We start from the raw sequence: 18786 nt of genomic DNA, 5'->3' as shown, positions 1-18786 counted from the left end.
TATGATGACAAGTATCCGGAGCTGTGTCACATGCAACAGTCACTTTCAGTCTACTTAACTCCAAGGTAACCAGAGAAGAAACGAAGCCGTACTTCAAATTTATGATCCTCATGCTGCGTCGTCAAGGAGGGTCCACGGTGACACGCGTCGTCGACAAGGATGGTCCACGGTGACACGCGTCGTCGACAAGGATGGTCCACGGTGACACGCGTCGTCGACAAGGATGGTCCACGGTGACACGCGTCGTCGACAAGGAGGGTCCACGGTGACACGCGTCGTCGTCAAGGAGGGTCCACGGTGACACGCGTCGTCGACAAGGATGGTCCACGGTGACACGCGTCGTCGACAGGGAGGGTCCACGGTGACACGCGTCGTCGACAGGGAGGGTCCACGGTGACACGCGTCGTCGACAGGGAGGGTCCACGGTGACACGCGTCGTCGACAGGGAGGGTCCACGGTGACACGCGGGCGACCCAGTGACGCGTGTGAGGCGAGCAAGAGTGCTGGCGAAGGAGGACCTCCAGCAGGGTGGGGTGAGCGGGCCAGGGAGGTCACACGACACTCGGGCCTACAGTCATAGAACAGTCGGGCGTGAAGGTCCCTGGGAGGTCGAATTCCTGAGGAGCGGCCCTTCTGTCCACCAAGTCTATAAGGGAACGCTTGAGGACTGGAAGGAACCCCGACAATGGGCGTCCAGAACTACGCAGTGGGTCGGTAGAGCGCTGGCCGGCCAGTTCTTGTGGAGAACAGTGCCGGGGTGCCACGGTGGTCTTGGTGACGGGGGTGCCAGGACAGACAAGTAGGAGGACACCCCCCAAGGACTGCCTAGTAACACCACCAGGAAATGTGGCACTCTGGGGTCAGTTGGTCTCGTTAACCCTCGAGTCAGTTTGTCAACTGCCTCGTTAACTCCCAAGCCAGGTGGTCCACTACCTCATTCGTTAACCCTTGAACAGCATCAGTGTTGCCAGGTAACGGTGATAATTACACCTGCTGGGAATATCCAAAAACAAAATAATGACAATCACTGTCATTATTTCAACATTATTCATACTGCGATGGCACACGTCAGACTGATCGTTCACTCATAAATTACTTCGAATTATATTTGTACATCGTTACGACTGTTTTCACATTAATTAGGACTTTTCATAGACGATAAGTATTAACAGGTACCGACAGGTAAAGAGCTTACTTCGGTTCTTAACTCTTGTTCATGTGTAACAATCACGGGACTAATACGAGTGTATTTATCAACACACCAAAATTGCTCAGTCTTTTATTTAAATAAATTAATTAAGCCTTTCTCGTCAGGTAGTATTGGTAACAGAGGATCGGACAAAATTTATTACAGAAAACGGAGTTACAATTTAAAAGGGTAGACTTGAATTTTACCACGAGGCAGCACTCCGAGGGGTGGGGGAGATATTTTTAATTTACAATTTGGCATGACCGTCGTAGTGCGAATACTTCAGGACGACAGGCACTGCAGAGCTCTCTTCCTACGACTGTTAACTATACTTCACGGATGGTCCGTGACGCGGGCACCATGGAGGTGGTGCAGAGGGACAAGGAGGGGGGGGGGGAAGCGGGGAACTATATAGTGACAAGGGGGGCCTGGGAACTATATAGTGACAAGGGGGGCCTGGGAACTATATAGTGACAAGGGGGGCCTGGGAACTATATAGTGACAAGGGGGGCCTGGGAACTATATAGTGACAAGGGGGGCCTGGGAACTATATAGTGACAAGGGGGGCCTGGGAACTATATAGTGACAAGGGGGGCCTGGGAACTATATAGTGACAAGGGGGGCCTGGGAACTATATAGTGACAAGGGGGGCCTGGGAACTATATAGTGACAAGGGGGGCCTGGGAACTATATAGTGACAAGGGGGGCCTGGGAACTATATAGTGACAAGGGGGGCCTGGGAACTATATAGTGACAAGGGGGGCCTGGGAACTATATAGTGACAAGGGGGGCCTGGGAACTATATAGTGACAAGGGGGGCCTGGGAACTATATAGTGACAAGGGGGGCCTGGGAATCATAGTAACAAGGAAGGCCATGGAGGTGGTGTACAGTAACTGGTGAAGGCGACTCATGCATATCGTAATAATTGATCAATAGTAGGAGGTGGTGGGACACGTGGTGGCCCTGACCACGCCGTCACCACCACACCCACACCACGCCGCCACCACCACACCCACACCACGCCGTCACCACCACACCCACACCACGCCGCCACCGTCACCACCACACCCACACCACGCCGCCACCGTCACCACCACACCCACACCACGCCGTCACCACCACACCCACACCCACACGGTGTTGACGTGAGACTCACGTCACCGGCCCGTACAACATGACCCACAGTTGCCAACTCTTCCCTCACATCAACTGGTCGTAATTTCCCGTTGTTGGGGCCCCGCGGCCTGTACTTTGGCTGATCCAGGTCTCCCGAGACCAACCTCTGACCTTCCCTGCCTGGGCTGTAACCCACGACAGTGTCTTGACTCGCGATCACCTGTTTACTGCTAGGTGAACAAGTGCATAAGGTGAAAGAAAACGTGCAAAAAAACGGTCTATATTCTGCCCTTGGTTGTGGGACGACGACGTAGGCAGCTACGCTACAGGAGGCTCTACTGTCTCTCAAATGACAACGATGCTAGTAAACAATACAGGGAAACTTATTGCAACAGGGTTCGAGTCCCAGGAGGGACAGAAATAGTTGGGCACATGTTTTTTACCTAATGTCTCTGTTCACCAATCAGTTAATAGGTACTTGGGAGATAGGCAAACCTTGGAGAGGATCATCGATACATACCTATTATTATATATATATATATATATATATATAGTTCGAACGAAAGTTCGAAAGTTCCCTTCGGGAATCTTAATTTAAAGATAAACAGGAACATGATTGACAATACGAACATCTTTGTTTAATTAAAATATTTGATTTTCAATTAAAATCAAAACGTTTCGAATACTCATTAGAATTCATTAACAGGTCTTAAATACAGAAAAATTGAATTAAAATCAGTATTGTAAGAGATGAAAATATCACAATTAAAATTGAACACCTAAAAATAAAAAACACTTAAGTCAACTTACGTGATGCTCAAACAGAGTAAGATCTGATGGTATTCAACACTCACAATCAGGACTAAATAAAAATCACAATTAAGATTCTAAAGATTCAAAGATTTTATGCAAGACCAAATTAAATCAATAATTATCGAGTTACTCATGTCACACTTTACAAGGAAACAAATATTATACAATAATAGAAACCCAATTGCTATATTTTATTACACATTTTAAACAGATAATTATAAAGCCCATCCTGCTTCAAAAAGAGAGCACCAACAACACAACTCAAGGGGGAACTAAACAATTATAAAATATAATGACGCGCAAATGAGACATGCGCGGAGCGACAACTTGATGACGTTTGACATCGTATACAATTGGACAGTTGAGGCATTATTGTTTAACAGCGGCCGGCCGCAGCTCCCTGGTATATAAAGACTCCATAGTTCCCAGGTCAGACTGTACACTCACGCACCAGTCCAAAATGTTAAAGTTGGACTCGTGTAAACATCGACCATTCTCATGACAGTCATTCTTACTTTCTGGAAAAGCGATGAAATTTCTGAAAAGTTTCTATGAACAGCCTCAATAAGGTAACATTCCAGAAGCAATTAACCGCTGCCCAGCTGGAATGTTAAACTTTCCCTGGCTGCTGTTACAGCACAGAGGAATGAGTGAGCCACGCTCACGTCACATCAATTGTCAACAACATTGCCCAGGAAATAAACATTTCATTCACCTGGGCACTACGAGACTCGAACCCCCAACCCTACGAGCGGGAGACAGGAGCTCCATCTACTATACTATCAACATTAAGAAAAGATTCCAGAAGCAACTAAGCAGAGTAGTGGACAGGTCGGTCAAAATATATACATGAAAAACAGATTACTTGATAACTGATTTGGAACCCCCTTATTGTGCATATGTCGGCCGGAGACCCAAGCATATTAGTGGAATTCAAGGTGGCAGGACTCGTGCAATGCAACACGGGCAACAAACAAGTTCAATTGCACGATACCTCCGTCCTGGGAACAGTATTGCCAGCCAACAACATCAGCTGGTCTCTAGACCAGCGTTGCCAACCAACAAGGACATACATTCGTAGCATCTCTAATTCATCTCACGAGGAACCTGTTCTGGGTGCAGACTCCGGAGGTGTGACGCGAGACCTTTGCCACTCCAGACCCATACATTTGTCTGAGGAACAAGTCAGTATTGAGAGGCAATATTTGCGCACGGGAGGAGCCAGTCAGCAGCCGGCCGTACCTCACCAACCGCGACGTGTCCCCCCGGTTCACCTCTCAAGTAGTGTGAGCAATGGTCCTCGGGCTGGCGCAGGTTAACTTGATGTCTCAACACTATTCGTAACACCTCAGATTGCAGAGCTCTGTATTGCAGAGCCCCGCATCGTACAGTTCAGCTCTGTATTGCAGAGCCCCGCATCGCACAGTTCAGCTCTGTATTGCAGAGCCCCGCATCGCACAGTTCAGCATGTAAAAATTTATGAATTCGTCTGTGGGGTCGACCGCTGGATGTAATGGACTTGAGTCGAGGACGGGTTGGAACCATGTACTTCAAATAAAAATAATCGCCAACAGAACCTAAACACCTAAGGTAATCTAACCTACGCCTAACTATACATAGAACTGTTATGTATACCAATATTAATTAATATATGAGAACAAACCAATTTTTAATACACAGTACGTGAAATTGACGAATTCGTCTGGGGAGGATGGCCGCTGCTTTAACCAGCCTAGTGTAAGGACGGGTTGTAAGATTGATGAATGCGTCATTGGGGGTCGACCACTGGATGGGATGAACCTACACTGAGGATGGGTTACAAATACATAGTAGAGGAGGTGGGCATTGTAGAGCAACGTTGATGAACCTACACTGAGGATGGGTTACAAATACATAGTAGAGGAGGTGGGCATTGTACAGCAACGTTGACTGACCTCGAGGAGCGCGGGCAGCGTGGTGTTGTGGTACTCCTGGAGCATGCCGTTGGTGGCGTGCAGCTGCTGAATGTACGCGTTGTGGGCATCGAAGTAGTTAGCGAGAGAGGCGTTGTTCTGGGAGCGACAGTGACTCTGGTAGGCCTCGCTGTAGTCCCGGCGACACTGTCCACCAGCAACAGTAAACTCTTATTACTACACATCTTAACCATCAACATATAAGAAATATTTATAATTCGAAGGTTGTCGTGTATGTGTAGATTATGAACATTACTGAACAACGTGAACAGATGTCACTACCGCTCAGCTTGAGCTGGGCGACTCCAGGAGTCTACACAGTCAACGCCTGTAGACCTGACCAAGTGTAAACTCTGTTGGAGAATGTATGAATAGTTGTGCTATCACAGTAATATGATGTTCAAAACAATTAAATAACTATGCCGAAGGAATGTATAAATATTAAATTTCAAATGACATTATACCAGCAATCACAGTCAAGTCACCCCAGGTTAGCGAGCACACGACTAACCTTCCCCAGTGCAGACACTCTGGCACACAGCGATGAACTGACAGGTTAGGAATGAAGTTGGGAAATAACACAAATTTTCTCCCATCTTGAGTATATACCACTCACCACATCACTCACCAGTCTTTTACCATTTATGCGAATTATGGAGACGGTACAGAATGACAGGAGAAAACTCATCTCTTGTCTTAACCCATTTCTGTTGATTCATCAACACACCAGAACCTTCAGAATACTATGTATGGCGGCCGTCACCTTACAGTTCAGTATAACAACAATTTTGTAAAGGTTCCCTACCTGGCTGAAGTTTGCGGATATCTCGAGATTGAGCACCACAACACAAGACGCTCAGCCATCAGCGGCCACACGGCTGGTCTGCCATTTGTCAAGAACCTCACTCCATGAGCGACCATCCATTCCTAGTCTGACGCACACATACAACATACTCTCCCAGCACGTAGAAACACGTAATGGCTACGGCTCACATTTGGTTCCAGTCTCAGCCAGTACCTAACATGATTTTAACTTAACATTAAATGAAGTTTATTTCTAATCAATAGCAAATATTTAACTCATTAACAGATCAGTCTCAGGGGTCAGGCTTCACAACAGCTGATGTAGGATAACAACATTCAATAGCTCTCAGCTTAAAGTTTCACAAGTAACATCAGTACTATTCCAAATGAACCAAAGTTCAGTTCAGACGTGGCACAATGGAAAAGTGTCATGGTGTGCCAAGGAAGGTGTCACACACACTGTGTCAGTGAGTAAACACACAAGGATATAGAGTGCCAGGAAGGCGACATCTGCGCCACTAACTGGAGCAGGCGTGCCAAGCTTGCTACACATCGTGAGAACAAGACTAGTTTAATATTTGATACAAGTATAACTGTCTGCTACAAGGAGGTGCCTCTCGGTCAATACACCCTCCCGAGGTAATGGTAACAGGTGGCCCGTGTGGTGTCATCAACAGGTGGCCCGTGTGGTGCCAGCAACAGGTGGCCCGTGTGGTGCCAGCAACAGGTGGCCCGTGTGGTGCCAGCAACAGGTGGCCCGTGTGGTGCCAGCAACAGGTGGCAAGTATGGTGCCAGCAACAGGTGGCCCGTGTGGTGCCAGCAACAGGTGGCCCGTGTGGTGCCAGCAACAGGTGGCACGTGTAGTGCCAGCAACAGGTGGCCCCTGTGGTGCCGGCAACAGGTGGTACGTGAAGTGCCGGCAACAGGTGGCACGTGTGGTGCCAGCAACAGGTGGCCCGTATTGTGCCAGCAACAGGTGGCCTGTATGGTGCCAGCAACAGGTGGCACGTGTGGTGCCAGCAATAGGTGGCCCCTGTGGTGCCGGCAACAGGTGGCCCCTGTGGTGCCGGCAACAGGTGGCCCCTGTGGTGCCGGCAACAGGTGGCACGTATGGTGCTAGCAACAGGTGGCACGTATGGTGCCATCAACAGGTGGCACGCATGGTGCCAGCAACAGGTGGCCCGTGGCTTGTTAATCCTGAAACCGTTGCTCCTTGTATCCGCTACATCTGACCTTTTAAAGAAGTGGTTCAGATTAATATCCTCCAAATTGTCCAGCATTTTAAATTTTCGATGAGATGAGCCTTGTCATGTCTGGTTTATGGTGGTGTTAGCCTCGTGACCCTCAACTTTTCCTGGTATGAGAGTCCATTTATTTCTGGGATGATTTTTGTCGTCCGGTGTTGAACATTCTTCAAAGAACCTGTGTCCTTCTGAAGACGAGGTCTCCATGTTTGGATACAATTGTTCAAATGGAAGTGCACTAGAGATTTGAGCAGTTGAATAATTACCTTCTTTTCTTTGAAGTCAAAAGGTCGTTTTATTAGTCCTAAGGTTTGGTTGGCAAATCTTTTTACTCCAACTGCATTTGCAACTTTCAGTGATTGGTCGATTGTGACCCCAATTAAATTAAAGTTCTTTTCTTCATCAATCTGTCGCAAGGTAATTATTGTATATCTTCTGGTAAGTCGTTCCATTTGTTTGTCACAATTAAAAAAAGGCATTAAGCTTCATTACCTGAAATCTTTTTCTAGCCATTTAAAGATATTGGTAAGAGTGATGGCGCTGACAAATATCAAGCCCAATGTTGCACAGGAGTCTCCACGCCCGGCTATCCCAGTAGAGAGGACACGCCTCACTGGCTCACTCGTGTTTAGTTATGAACGCTTTACACGACGAGAAATTTGACAGCCAGCCCACGAATCTGAAAATAAAGGAACAAACGAAGTTTCGGTCCTGTCTTGGACATTATCAAGTCGTGTTATTTTTGTTTCGTTGGGGCCTCGGGTGGACTTATTTGATCATATAGATCATATTTGAAGGTGTTTCATTTGATCAACGTTTGGAAGCTCCTGAACTGGTGTACCAAGAGATGAACACAACCACCAAGAAATAGAAAAAAGGTTTTCATGCCAACGCATCTACTTTCAAAATTGTTTTCTTGTAAATTTGTTTACAAATAGACCTGGGCACAAGCAAACCAATTTTGGAGACGGCTCCAGCGCCAGCAATATCACCGACAAAGTTTTACGGCTTATCTTCGATCTCCCGCGCATGGCTGTAAGGAAATATTGCCGGATACGCCACCTTCAGTTTATTTTGTCCAAGCATCCATCAAAGGAGACGGATCAGGATACCAGCTAACAGCACCCTTGGATCTGCCTGGCAATATCTATAACGGGGACGTGTGACGCCGTCACAGCATCCCCACGCATGCGTACTTCCCTTCCTTCTACCCTCAACTTATACGTCACTTTCTGTCTCCTCATTACAATACCCCCGTCAATATATATACAGCCCCTTCCCTGTTTTCCCACACCTGTCTCGTAGCTTTCCTTATTTCTTCTACGTTGATTCAGTTACCGTACATACACCGCTTATCTCCATCAATCTCTCTCTCTCTCTCTCTCTCTCTCTCTCTCTCTCTCTCTCTCTCTCTCTCTCTCTCTCTCTCTCTCTCTCTCTCTCTCTCTCTCTCTCTCTCTCTCTCTCTCTCTCTCTCTCTCTCTCTCTCTCTCTCTCTCTCTCTCTCTCTCTCTCTCTCTCTCTCTCTCTCTCTCTCACCTTCTTCAGCATGTCCTCGGTCTTGGCCAGTATGGTGTCGAAGCTCTCTCGGTGGGTGAAGACCTTGCGCGACTGTATCTTCCTGTAGAAAGTCTTTTCGATAAGCGGACGGGACACCTGCCTGTTGAGAGTTCCTGCTACGTCAGAGTGGATTTGTGAGTCGACCTCAACCTCCTGCAGGAGCGTCTCCCACGCCTGGAACATCTGGTTGGGGCACGGGGGTCTGCGGGGAGTGATCACGTGTTACTGCACCTGTTCACCAGGCCTACTGTAGGGAAGAACTTGTGTTTTTTTATAGAATAAGAAAATATAAATGCAAAATAGTCATTCAAGTGCATAACCTTGGAAAAATGTAATTAGTTAAAAAAAGCTCCAAAACTGGTTTTAGAAGTCCTGAAAATGGAAGACTTGTACCACCTTAGCTTACCATTTTAAAAGCACGACAATCACCTTCTGTGGTTGATTGTTCAATAATTCATTGAATTATATGTTTAACAGATTTCTAACCCTGTTGGTGGAGGACAGAGGAAAATGTATATATGCTGGTTAGCATTGTATATGTGTGACCACGTCTGTGGTAGAAAATAATAATAAAAAAAATAATCTTCCCCCACCCTAGTCTCGCCCCCCTGTAGGCCCCCCCTCCCGCTCATACTCCCTCCCCCCTCCCTCCCTCACCATCACCATGCCCTGTGGAAGGCAACAGACAGTATAACGTTCACATCTATATAAGTAGGGAAAGTGTAAGTGTAAGTAGACTCGGAGAGTGAACATCACCAGACTCTACTTGACCAGATGGTAATCTTTACCAGCTCTTAAAAACATTGTAGTTGGACTACAAATCCCCAACGTCAAAATATGATGTAGTATGAATCACAGCGGCTCGATAAATTGATGGGCTGTTACGTTTTCTATTCGTGGGTCCTCGGCAAGGTTAGGTTCGGGCAATTTAGTACATCGTTTGTGTGACGTTGTGGCAACTGGTGAGGACGGTCAGCTCGAGCGGCACGTCCTCTTGAACTGCCACTCCGTAGTGGCATACATATTTGTAAACAAATCGCAGCGAAAACGTAGATATTTGTGAACCGAAACTTTGCTCAATACGTTGCATACGATAACGTATGAAAAGCGACCTATTAGTTGAGAGGACTAGCTGCAGCTTGTTCTCTTGAGTTACCAATCTGTAAACAAATCCAGCCGTGGAGGCAACACTGGGAGAGAGGAAGACGCAGCCTTGTGGCGGGAGGCCGATGACTCAACCTTAGATGTGGGGCCACATGTGCTTAAAAAGAATGTCTTATGGTCTTCGAACGTAAAAAAGAATGTCTAAAATACTGAAAGCATTCTTTGGTAATACCCCTATAAGCCATGGCTAGCTTAACCTTAAGTGGACATTTGTCCACAATCACGACGTGCATGGATTATGGGAGCTGTTAAGATGTGGTTACAACCAACATGGGAGGAACGCTTAGGTTGTGAGGCTGTCGGGGTGGTTGGCCTCCTCTGGGGTGATGGGCTCTTACACAGAGGCCACTTCAGGACGTCTTGGTCGGGTATTGGGTGGGTAGGAGGGAGGTGTAGGGATAGAAGAGGAAGGACGAGGGAGGAGAAGGAGGAGAGAGGAAGGACGGCGAGCTTTGCTATCTGAAGTCTCGCACTTAACCAAAAATCAATCGTTGAACGGCCACTTGACACTGCCAGCCCGCACAGCTGACAACGGGGACGCCGCCCCAGACACGGGTTCACTTATTTGGAAATGGAAATGCAAAAAGAGTGCGAGTGTATTGAACTTTTACACTCGGACTCTTACTATAAGACGACACCTCAGCCTCGTATCAGAATTGAAGTCCAGGAGCCATTTTGCAAATCACATCTTTGGCATATCCAGGTTTTCTTGCAGTATGCCTCAGTCCTCTTCTATCCAGACTATGATTATTACCTCCACATCGCTGGCAAATATGAAAATGAACGCATCTTTTATCAGTCGGGTCGACGATCTATTTTAGAAACAGACCAAACAACTAATCATCGTCTTTTCTGACTATTTCGCAGTGTGACAATCTGATTCAACACTGATAGGTACTCCCTTCTTACCCATCCGAGTACTTTTACAGTTTCTCTCCTGGTTTTGTAAACCTTGCATAAGTCTCCTGTGTGAGATCAGCGTCGAATATTGTTTTGATGAACGAGAAAGACACGGTCTGGCCGCACTTTCTCCTGCTACATAACAGTCATCATGACGTACACCGTTGATATGTCAGGCATGACTTCTCTTCCCTGAATCCTTGTTTATGCTTACATAGTTAAGTTGTTCTACATGATCCAGAAGGTACTTTACGATTAAGCTCTCAGGGACTACGGAGAGGGAGGGTGGGAATTATCAGGAGAAAGCGCCAAGGCATTACGACTATATAGCACTTGGAAGAGATCAGGATAAGGATTAGGATCACACTTGTGTGTAGCGCAATGATTATCATCCTGAATATTGTAGCTCGGGGATTTAAACAGGGATGCTGCCGCATCATACAGGAGCCACGGTATAGATCTCGTTTACTCCTGTGACATTCGGGTAATCCAGCTACTTTAGCTGGATTAATTTTAGCTATTTTTAAATGGATTTAGTTTTTTCCGTTTTCTGTTGCTATCACTATTGCACGTAATCTTACTTTGGGTGCTGCCTGCTCTAGTACGTACAAGGGTAATTAATTTGGTACGCTCTACACCTTGCCATTTTCCGTGTACAGGAAGACTTTCCTGGATAGAGCTCTGTATCAGTTCACCGTGGGGTTTTGGCTTAAGTGTTCAGAGCCCTAGTAAAATTTCCGAAGGTAGCGCTTAATTGTCGCCAATCTAGCATATAACGCTGGTTAACAGCGAAAGTGTTAATAAGTGACACAGTAGACAGGCTTGGCGTGTCATCGTCGTCAGTCTTTTTCTCCGTCTGACTCCAAGAGAATAGCCCTTCCCATCTGGTACCGAACACCTGGCCTCCGGTTCCCAGTGCCCATCCTCATAACTTTACATTTCTTGCGTGTAAATAACAGACACTTCTTAAAGTGTATTCATCTAGTTTGTCAAGACCCGTAATTTCTTGCATTCTTCCTCTCTGTGCATGTTCATAATATTAGCATCAACTGCAAACACTGACATATTGGAGTCTAGATCCTCTGGGAGAACATTCACATGAACCAGGAACAAGGTAGGACCCTCCGAATTATGTCTCGCTAACGGCAACTCTTTCCTCACCGTAACTGTGCAACGAGTGGGGCACTAGTGGCTTCTGATGTGTCCAGAAATATGCAGTCTGTTTATACTACTGTCCTGTCTGATGTATGATGTCCTCTCACAGAATACTGTCACCTGTGTGAGGCAGGAGTTGTCACAGCTGTTGGTATTGCTTTATGAAAGCTTTTATCTTAGTATTTTTGAAGATTATATATAATATATATATATATTATATATTATATATATATATATATATATATAATATATATATATATATAATTTGACCAAGAAGCTAGAAGAGGTAAATATTTGACCTCTTCTAGCTTCTTGGTAGCTCCCTTGCCTTCATAACTTGTTATATATATTAATAAGTGAACAACTCAGTTTCATGTACACTTAGTAAAGGCGATAAGATCTTCTGAGGAGCCACGGTACCTCTTGTATTCAACCCAAGCAAGTACTTCATTTAAGAATATCGGTAGACTCAAAGTCCTTCAGTTCCACTTGACCTGAAACACGCCTCTAAGGTCACGCGGCTTCTCTTCCTCTATTGGGAAGACCTCTTGTAACCATTGGTTCTTTATGCAACTCAGGATGCTCTCTTGCACTTCCTCTCTTGCTTTGCTTCATTATCTGCTGCTTTAATTTCCCTCTAATTTCTACTTATAAATGTTCAGTCCACAACTACCAAGCATTCAATGTATTACTACCAAACGTTCAGTTCATTACACGGGGAACGGCGAATGGCTGACTCAATTTTATTACACAAAATGGCTACGGCTGATGCCTGAACCTATGACACTGGATGCTGCAGTGGCTGGGTGATCCTATGACACTGGATGCTGCAGTGGCTGGGTGATCCTATGACACTGGATGCCGCTCCGTTTGACTGAACCTATGATCCAGGATGCCCTGCTAGCAGCTGATCCTATGATGCAGGGTGGGCTACCTGTTAGCTAGTCCTATGACCCTAGGGGGGCTTAACGATACCTGGTCCTATGATCCTGGGTGTCCGCCAGCTGGCTGGTCCTATGATCCTGGGTGTCTGCCAGCTGGCTGGTCCTATGATCCTGGGTGTCCGCCAGCTGGCTGGTCCTATGATGCAAATTACCACACCAACTGCGTAATCCTATGCCCCAGGGAACCACTCCGGCTGCACGATCCTATGATCCAGGATGATCATAGGATGGCTCCCCATGCACGGGGAGCCAGCTGGCTTATCATGGCCGCTACGCTCCTCTCAATTTACGGAACTTATCTAATGCCTTTTACTTGACTAACGGCTGGTTGGATTATCGAAATTTGAGAATTATTACGCACCGATTATCGGCTGAATGGATCGTTCCGGAAAGCTGAAATTGGGTTATTAACGAACGGTTAAACAGATTTAACTTTCCGATTCGTGTGAGGTAGAGTAGTACCCTGGTTGTGGGAAGCCTGAAGATCAAGCAACATGTGTGTGGGAAAATTAGCAGTTTATTTTAATGTATTTATTATGTTGTGTATCTGTACTAATACAAGTACAATACAAGTACAAGATAATACACATTATCTGTGTATTGTGAGGAGCAAGAGTTGAACACGGGGAGTTGTGGTATGTATGAGGCGAAAGCGCTAAGCCAGTAGGTTTAGAAAAAAATGCATGGAAGGGATATGAGGATAAGGAACTGGAATATGAGGACGCGGATAAAACAACGGGGCATCGAACGCCGACCCTGCAAGAAGCGAAGCCATCGCTCTACCGACCAGTCCAATTGCATGGGTTTAAACACAGACTAGAGCACAATCTTCTGGCGAGTTACCAGACCCTTGTTTACCTAGGTGGTCTAAGGACCAGGATTGACCAAGCAACTACTAACGAAATCCGTACATATTTCCTTAATCATGACGGCTTTGTTTACCTTAAATGTCAAGTGTGAGCTCGGAAGTACTCCAAGGTTGTGGGCGTCCACCACACAGCCACCGGCGCCCACAGTGTGTGTGTGTGTGTGTGTGTGTGTACGTGAACTGGCTGGCTGGTAGCTGGTGTGTGTTCACATTACCACACACAAGCGGACCATGCTCCCCACACAAGTGGACCAGGTGTGGGGAGCAAGGGTCACCTCTGTGGGAACCGACCTGTGAGATTTATATTTATTTAATTTATATGAATTTATATTTACGTTAATTTATATACTTCGATAGCAATTTGTATAATGATAAGTGGACTGTATTTCTGCAATAATCTCATAATCTCACAAATCGATCCTCTACACATTAGGGGGGGGGTTATTAAATTAATATATATGCAGCCAATCAAACTACAGTAATAGCTACATACATTGATGAGGTTCCTTATCTTATAGTACAGCAGGTTAGTCCACCAGGTATAACTAGGGTGTAGACACCAAATTATCCTCTTTGAGGCAGCTTCCATCACCCAGTAACTGGTGCACAAAATCTTGCATCCTCGTCTTGACCTGTCAAAAGTGCGCTAGCTGTGAAGCCAGATACCTATATATGACAAGTATATCAGAGAAAACAGTACATGGAACATGAAGACCTGGCTTAATTACCTTTAGTTTGAGGCTTCCACGTGATCTAACCGGGTCAACCCTATATCCTGACATTAATGGCCATAAATGAATGATAAACGGGTTTCGGATAGACACTTAACTTGAATTTGTAGACAGCGTGTTGACAAATGGTACACCTTTGGTTTCCATAACACTACGTCCAAGTAAATTTAACAGGAGCCGAATTTGCTCCCGTGTGAGCCTCTGGTCTCAATAAACAACAATGGCTGCCTCCTTCCTCCACTCTGATGCCTGGCTTACATTGTCCAGATGTCAGAACGTGATAGAAGGGTCACATTTACTCTACTTTAATATTGATAATTAAGTTAATTTATATAAGATGTTTTTATGATGGTAAAGTCCAAAGACTAATGTATTTAAGAATAATTCCCAGCAGAATAGCTGGTGAATTATAATAGTATGTGGTGATGATATCCCGTTTTCTATAGACGGTAATTCCACTACAAGTTACGTTTTCTATGGGTAACTTGTTGGTAATACAGCTATTATCTGTATGATTATTAAATGGTGTCGGATTTTCCGACATAATTCCCCAGGGGGCTGCTCACGGGTCGAAGTCCTCTTTAGAACAGACGAACACCGATACTCCTCCTTCGAATTATAGTTAGTAATCACACATTTGTGTGTCTGTTCGTACAGGACGGATGTCCCGTACTAGAGTTGCAGGGGTTAGAAGTCTAATGCGATTTCATTTCCCTGTCAACTCTTGAAAGGCTAATATTCAAGCCTAATTACATATTATTTAACCCAGAAGACTGAATGTGATCAAGTACTACAGTCAAGTATGATTCAGGGACTGCAGTGAGATCAGTGACATTAGATATAACTTGAAGTTTCTTCAGGTAACTGGTCACTGATATATAAACACTGAGGCCCATGGAATACATCTTGATTAAATAATAAATGTATCAAATCAGTCATCAGATTTATTGGGGTTTAATTTAGTTAATTGATTCAGAAGATTGAATAGCTCATCAATAAAGTAAAGTATGGTTCTGAGACTGCAGTGGGTTCAGTGACATTGGTCGCAGTGACTTGTAGCTGTTTTAGGCTACTGTTCACTGATTTGCCACTGAGGCCTCATGAACTCATCTTCAGCTTTAAATGATGATACTAACATCAACCTCTGTTGGTATAGTCAGCTGTAATCTCCTTAGTATAATGCTACTGGAGAAATATAATCAGCTGACAAATTTAGATTTCTACTGGTATTGTTTATCTGCAGGCATAGGTCTCCTCAGGCTTGATACTGGGCCTGAGAGTAATTTACCTCCTGCAGAGTTTAACATGGTTATACCCTGATATTTAGTAGGGCTACCGATGAATCGATGACAATAGTCTGTCCCTACAAGGAGACCGAAGTCGGTGAGGTGATCAGACTTAATATTATCTGCCAATTTTATTCCTCTATTTCTCAGGAATTTGGCTGTTGCTCTCAGACCTTGAACTTGTAGGTCTACTGGTATTTTGTCCACCACAATGGCTTGTACTCGACAGACGTACCTGCCTAAGCGTACTGATGGTTGTACCACCTGGTAGACTTGAGGTCCTGCATCTGTTACAAACCCTGAGATGTTGAATGACATCTGGGCTACAGGCCTTAATTGTAGTTCATCTGCCAGCTTTTTAGTGATATATGTTCTTTGGGATCCTTGGTCAAACAACCCACGGGTATGGACCTTGGCCCTCTTATTCAGGATGGTAATTTGGGCAGTAGGCAAAGTCGTATTACCTTTAGACTTTGCCGAATGGACACTCTTTGTTTGTTGCACCTTGCAGTACTGTACTGTGGTGGGAATGCTATCTTCCACCTTGGGTCTTGAATACGTTAATTTCGTATATTTGCACAGTGCTGCATGGTGCCTACCTCTTCTACACCTGTTACAGGTGTTGAATTGGGTATCACAATAGTCTATGTTGTGTGACTTGAGACACCTTGCACATCTCCCTAATTCCTGGAGTCGCTCCATACGAGTGTCTCTGGTTGGATAATTAGCACAACAGTATGTTGAATGTTTCTTTTTGCAGAACATACATGTCCCCCAGCCTACTGCACGTTTGGAAGTTACCGGTTTGGGTGAACTAGTAACAGTAGGCTTGGAGGATGCTGCTGCATTGTCAGATTTTCTGCAAATTGATGTTTGAGTAATTGACTGATGTTTATTTAGGGTAGTTGTTTTACCCTTTAATTGACTCTTATTTTCTATTTCTGAAGGCTTGCAAGAGGCTTTAACTTCCTCATTTGCTCGTCGTTTGTTTATGATGGAATGTAAACCTTCAGTGATGTCCTGTACTGTCAGGATGGTGTTATGTTGATGTGCATATAATTCATCTAGTATATCGCTGGACAATTTTCGTTGAAGGACTACTTTGGTCATCCATTCACTAGTAGTTATATCAACCTTAAGACTGAATGTTCTTAGTAGTGACTCAAACTCCATGCTGAAGGATTGTAATGAGTCAGCAGTCTGATCAGGTTGAGGTAAATCCAGCAATTGTAGTACTAGATGTATGACAGTTTTCTCATTGCCAGCATTATTCCTAGGAGGCTGGACTGGGAAATTAGTGCTGTCGCTATTTTCATTTACATTTTCTACTACTGGTTCAGCTTCACCTCTAGTTTGGAGGCATGTTAACTTAGTAGCTTCAGGTATTGGGTTTTCAGAAACCACAGAGACTGTGGATAAATTGTCTGAAAACTGCTTAATTTCTGGTGGTATATTATTGGGTGAAGCTGTAGTGGGTGAAGCTTTACTGGGTGAAGCTTTATCCTTGTTGATTAAAGGATCTAATCTGGCTTTACATTTATTCTCAAAAGGATCCAGATCATCCATAACATTATCTACTTTATTTGATGTACTTGCTATTTGTTCTGATTCAATTATCCTGTGTAAATGTTCCAACCTGGCTTGAGTTTCTTCTTCATATTGTGCTAGGTCAGACAGGAATGGTTCCACATCTTCAACTACTATGTCGTCGTCGTCGTGGACCTGATTTTGGTAAGATTTCCTATTTGCTTTCAATATATGCAATTGGGTTTGAATCTGCAACAGTGGTATTTTCAACCGACGATAATTAATTACAGGCTCATATAACAACTGTTCATATTGGTTGAGATCTCTTGTTAGTTGGCGTTTGCTTGATATTAAAGCACGCTTTGCTTTCTGTGGATTAGTCATGGTGACTTGTTAATTGGGCACCACTGGCTCATAAATTGTGAGCAAGTACTAATGGTAGCCTAGGGTAAATTCTGCACTCACTAGGCAATAATCCTACCTCTACTAGAGGTTAGCACTTAAAATTAATACACATTATATATATACAATCATACACACTAATGATTTGAGTGATAAACCAGTGTCACTGGAAGTACCTTTAGGTTAGCTCCTCTATATCACCCTAGGATGGTAGAGACACTAATTAATCACTCAAAGGTGTAATGATCATAAGTAAATTATTATATATACAACTCAATTCGAGTTGATAATAATTACACCCAAAATAGGGTCTGGACCATGCATTAATGGTGTTAGGTTGTTCAATATAGTACAACTGACTATGGTAATAATGGGACTAGGATGAACGATAATAGTTCAACTAGTCAATGGTTTTATCCTACCCTGTTGTGGGTTGGCAATTAGTAAATATTATACTGTGATCACTAGTGCAATTTATATTAAATAATTCTCTATTTGGAGAAATAATATACACAATTATTGATAATAGCCTCTTAATTAGCCTCTATGAAACTTCTAATATTATCTAGAAGTATTAAATATTATTAGTGACCTCGCGAAATAAAGTCCACAAAATTCGTAGATAATCTCTCGCGAAATGTAACACCACGAAATCCGTGAACAATCACGCGACACACAGTCACTAATTAGCTGGCTTCTATATTAGCGCTGTCATTTCACGAAATAACACGCCACCAAATATCTGTGGGTGTGCATGAAACCGCTGACGAAGCTGAACTGGGCTGAGGGAGGCTCCTGAGCTCCCTCGAGGCTAGGCTGCCGTCTTGACTGCTGGCCTTTGTTTAAATAACACTGCACTAGTATATTTAATGAATCCACTGGTTAACTGGTTCATCCGGTACTAAGATGACCAAATGTGGGTTCAAAGGATCAAATAATCCGTCATCCGGTTCGAAGGACCAAATAATGTGGGAACCGACCTGTGAGATTTATATTTATTTAATTTATATGAATTTATATTTACGTTAATTTATATACTTCGATAGCAATTTGTATAATGATAAGTGGACTGTATTTCTGCAATAATCTCATAATCTCACAAATCGATCCTCTACACATTAGGGGGGG

At 44.4% G+C, this 18786-nt stretch overlaps 1 protein-coding gene across 14 annotated transcripts in view; it reads right to left on the bottom strand.

The window, feature by feature from the left end:
* Nucleotides 1-18786, bottom strand: part of Stacl (Stac-like) — a 723254-nt gene that overhangs the window by 310485 nt on the left and 393983 nt on the right. For all 14 annotated transcript variants that reach the window (XM_069332474.1, XM_069332482.1, XM_069332475.1 and 11 more), the window contains 2 exons: nucleotides 8661-8883; nucleotides 5055-5219 (listed from right to left, as the gene is read on the bottom strand). In XM_069332474.1, coding sequence (XP_069188575.1) covers nucleotides 5055-5219; nucleotides 8661-8883 — 388 coding nt within the window. The remainder of the gene's footprint in view (nucleotides 1-5054; nucleotides 5220-8660; nucleotides 8884-18786) is intronic.

This window comes from Procambarus clarkii, chromosome 27, assembly GCF_040958095.1.
Source record: "Procambarus clarkii isolate CNS0578487 chromosome 27, FALCON_Pclarkii_2.0, whole genome shotgun sequence".
NCBI classification, from domain to species: Eukaryota; Metazoa; Arthropoda; class Malacostraca; order Decapoda; family Cambaridae; genus Procambarus; species Procambarus clarkii.
Note: the sequence above shows the minus strand (reverse complement) of the source record. Positions and strands in the feature narration are given on the sequence as shown.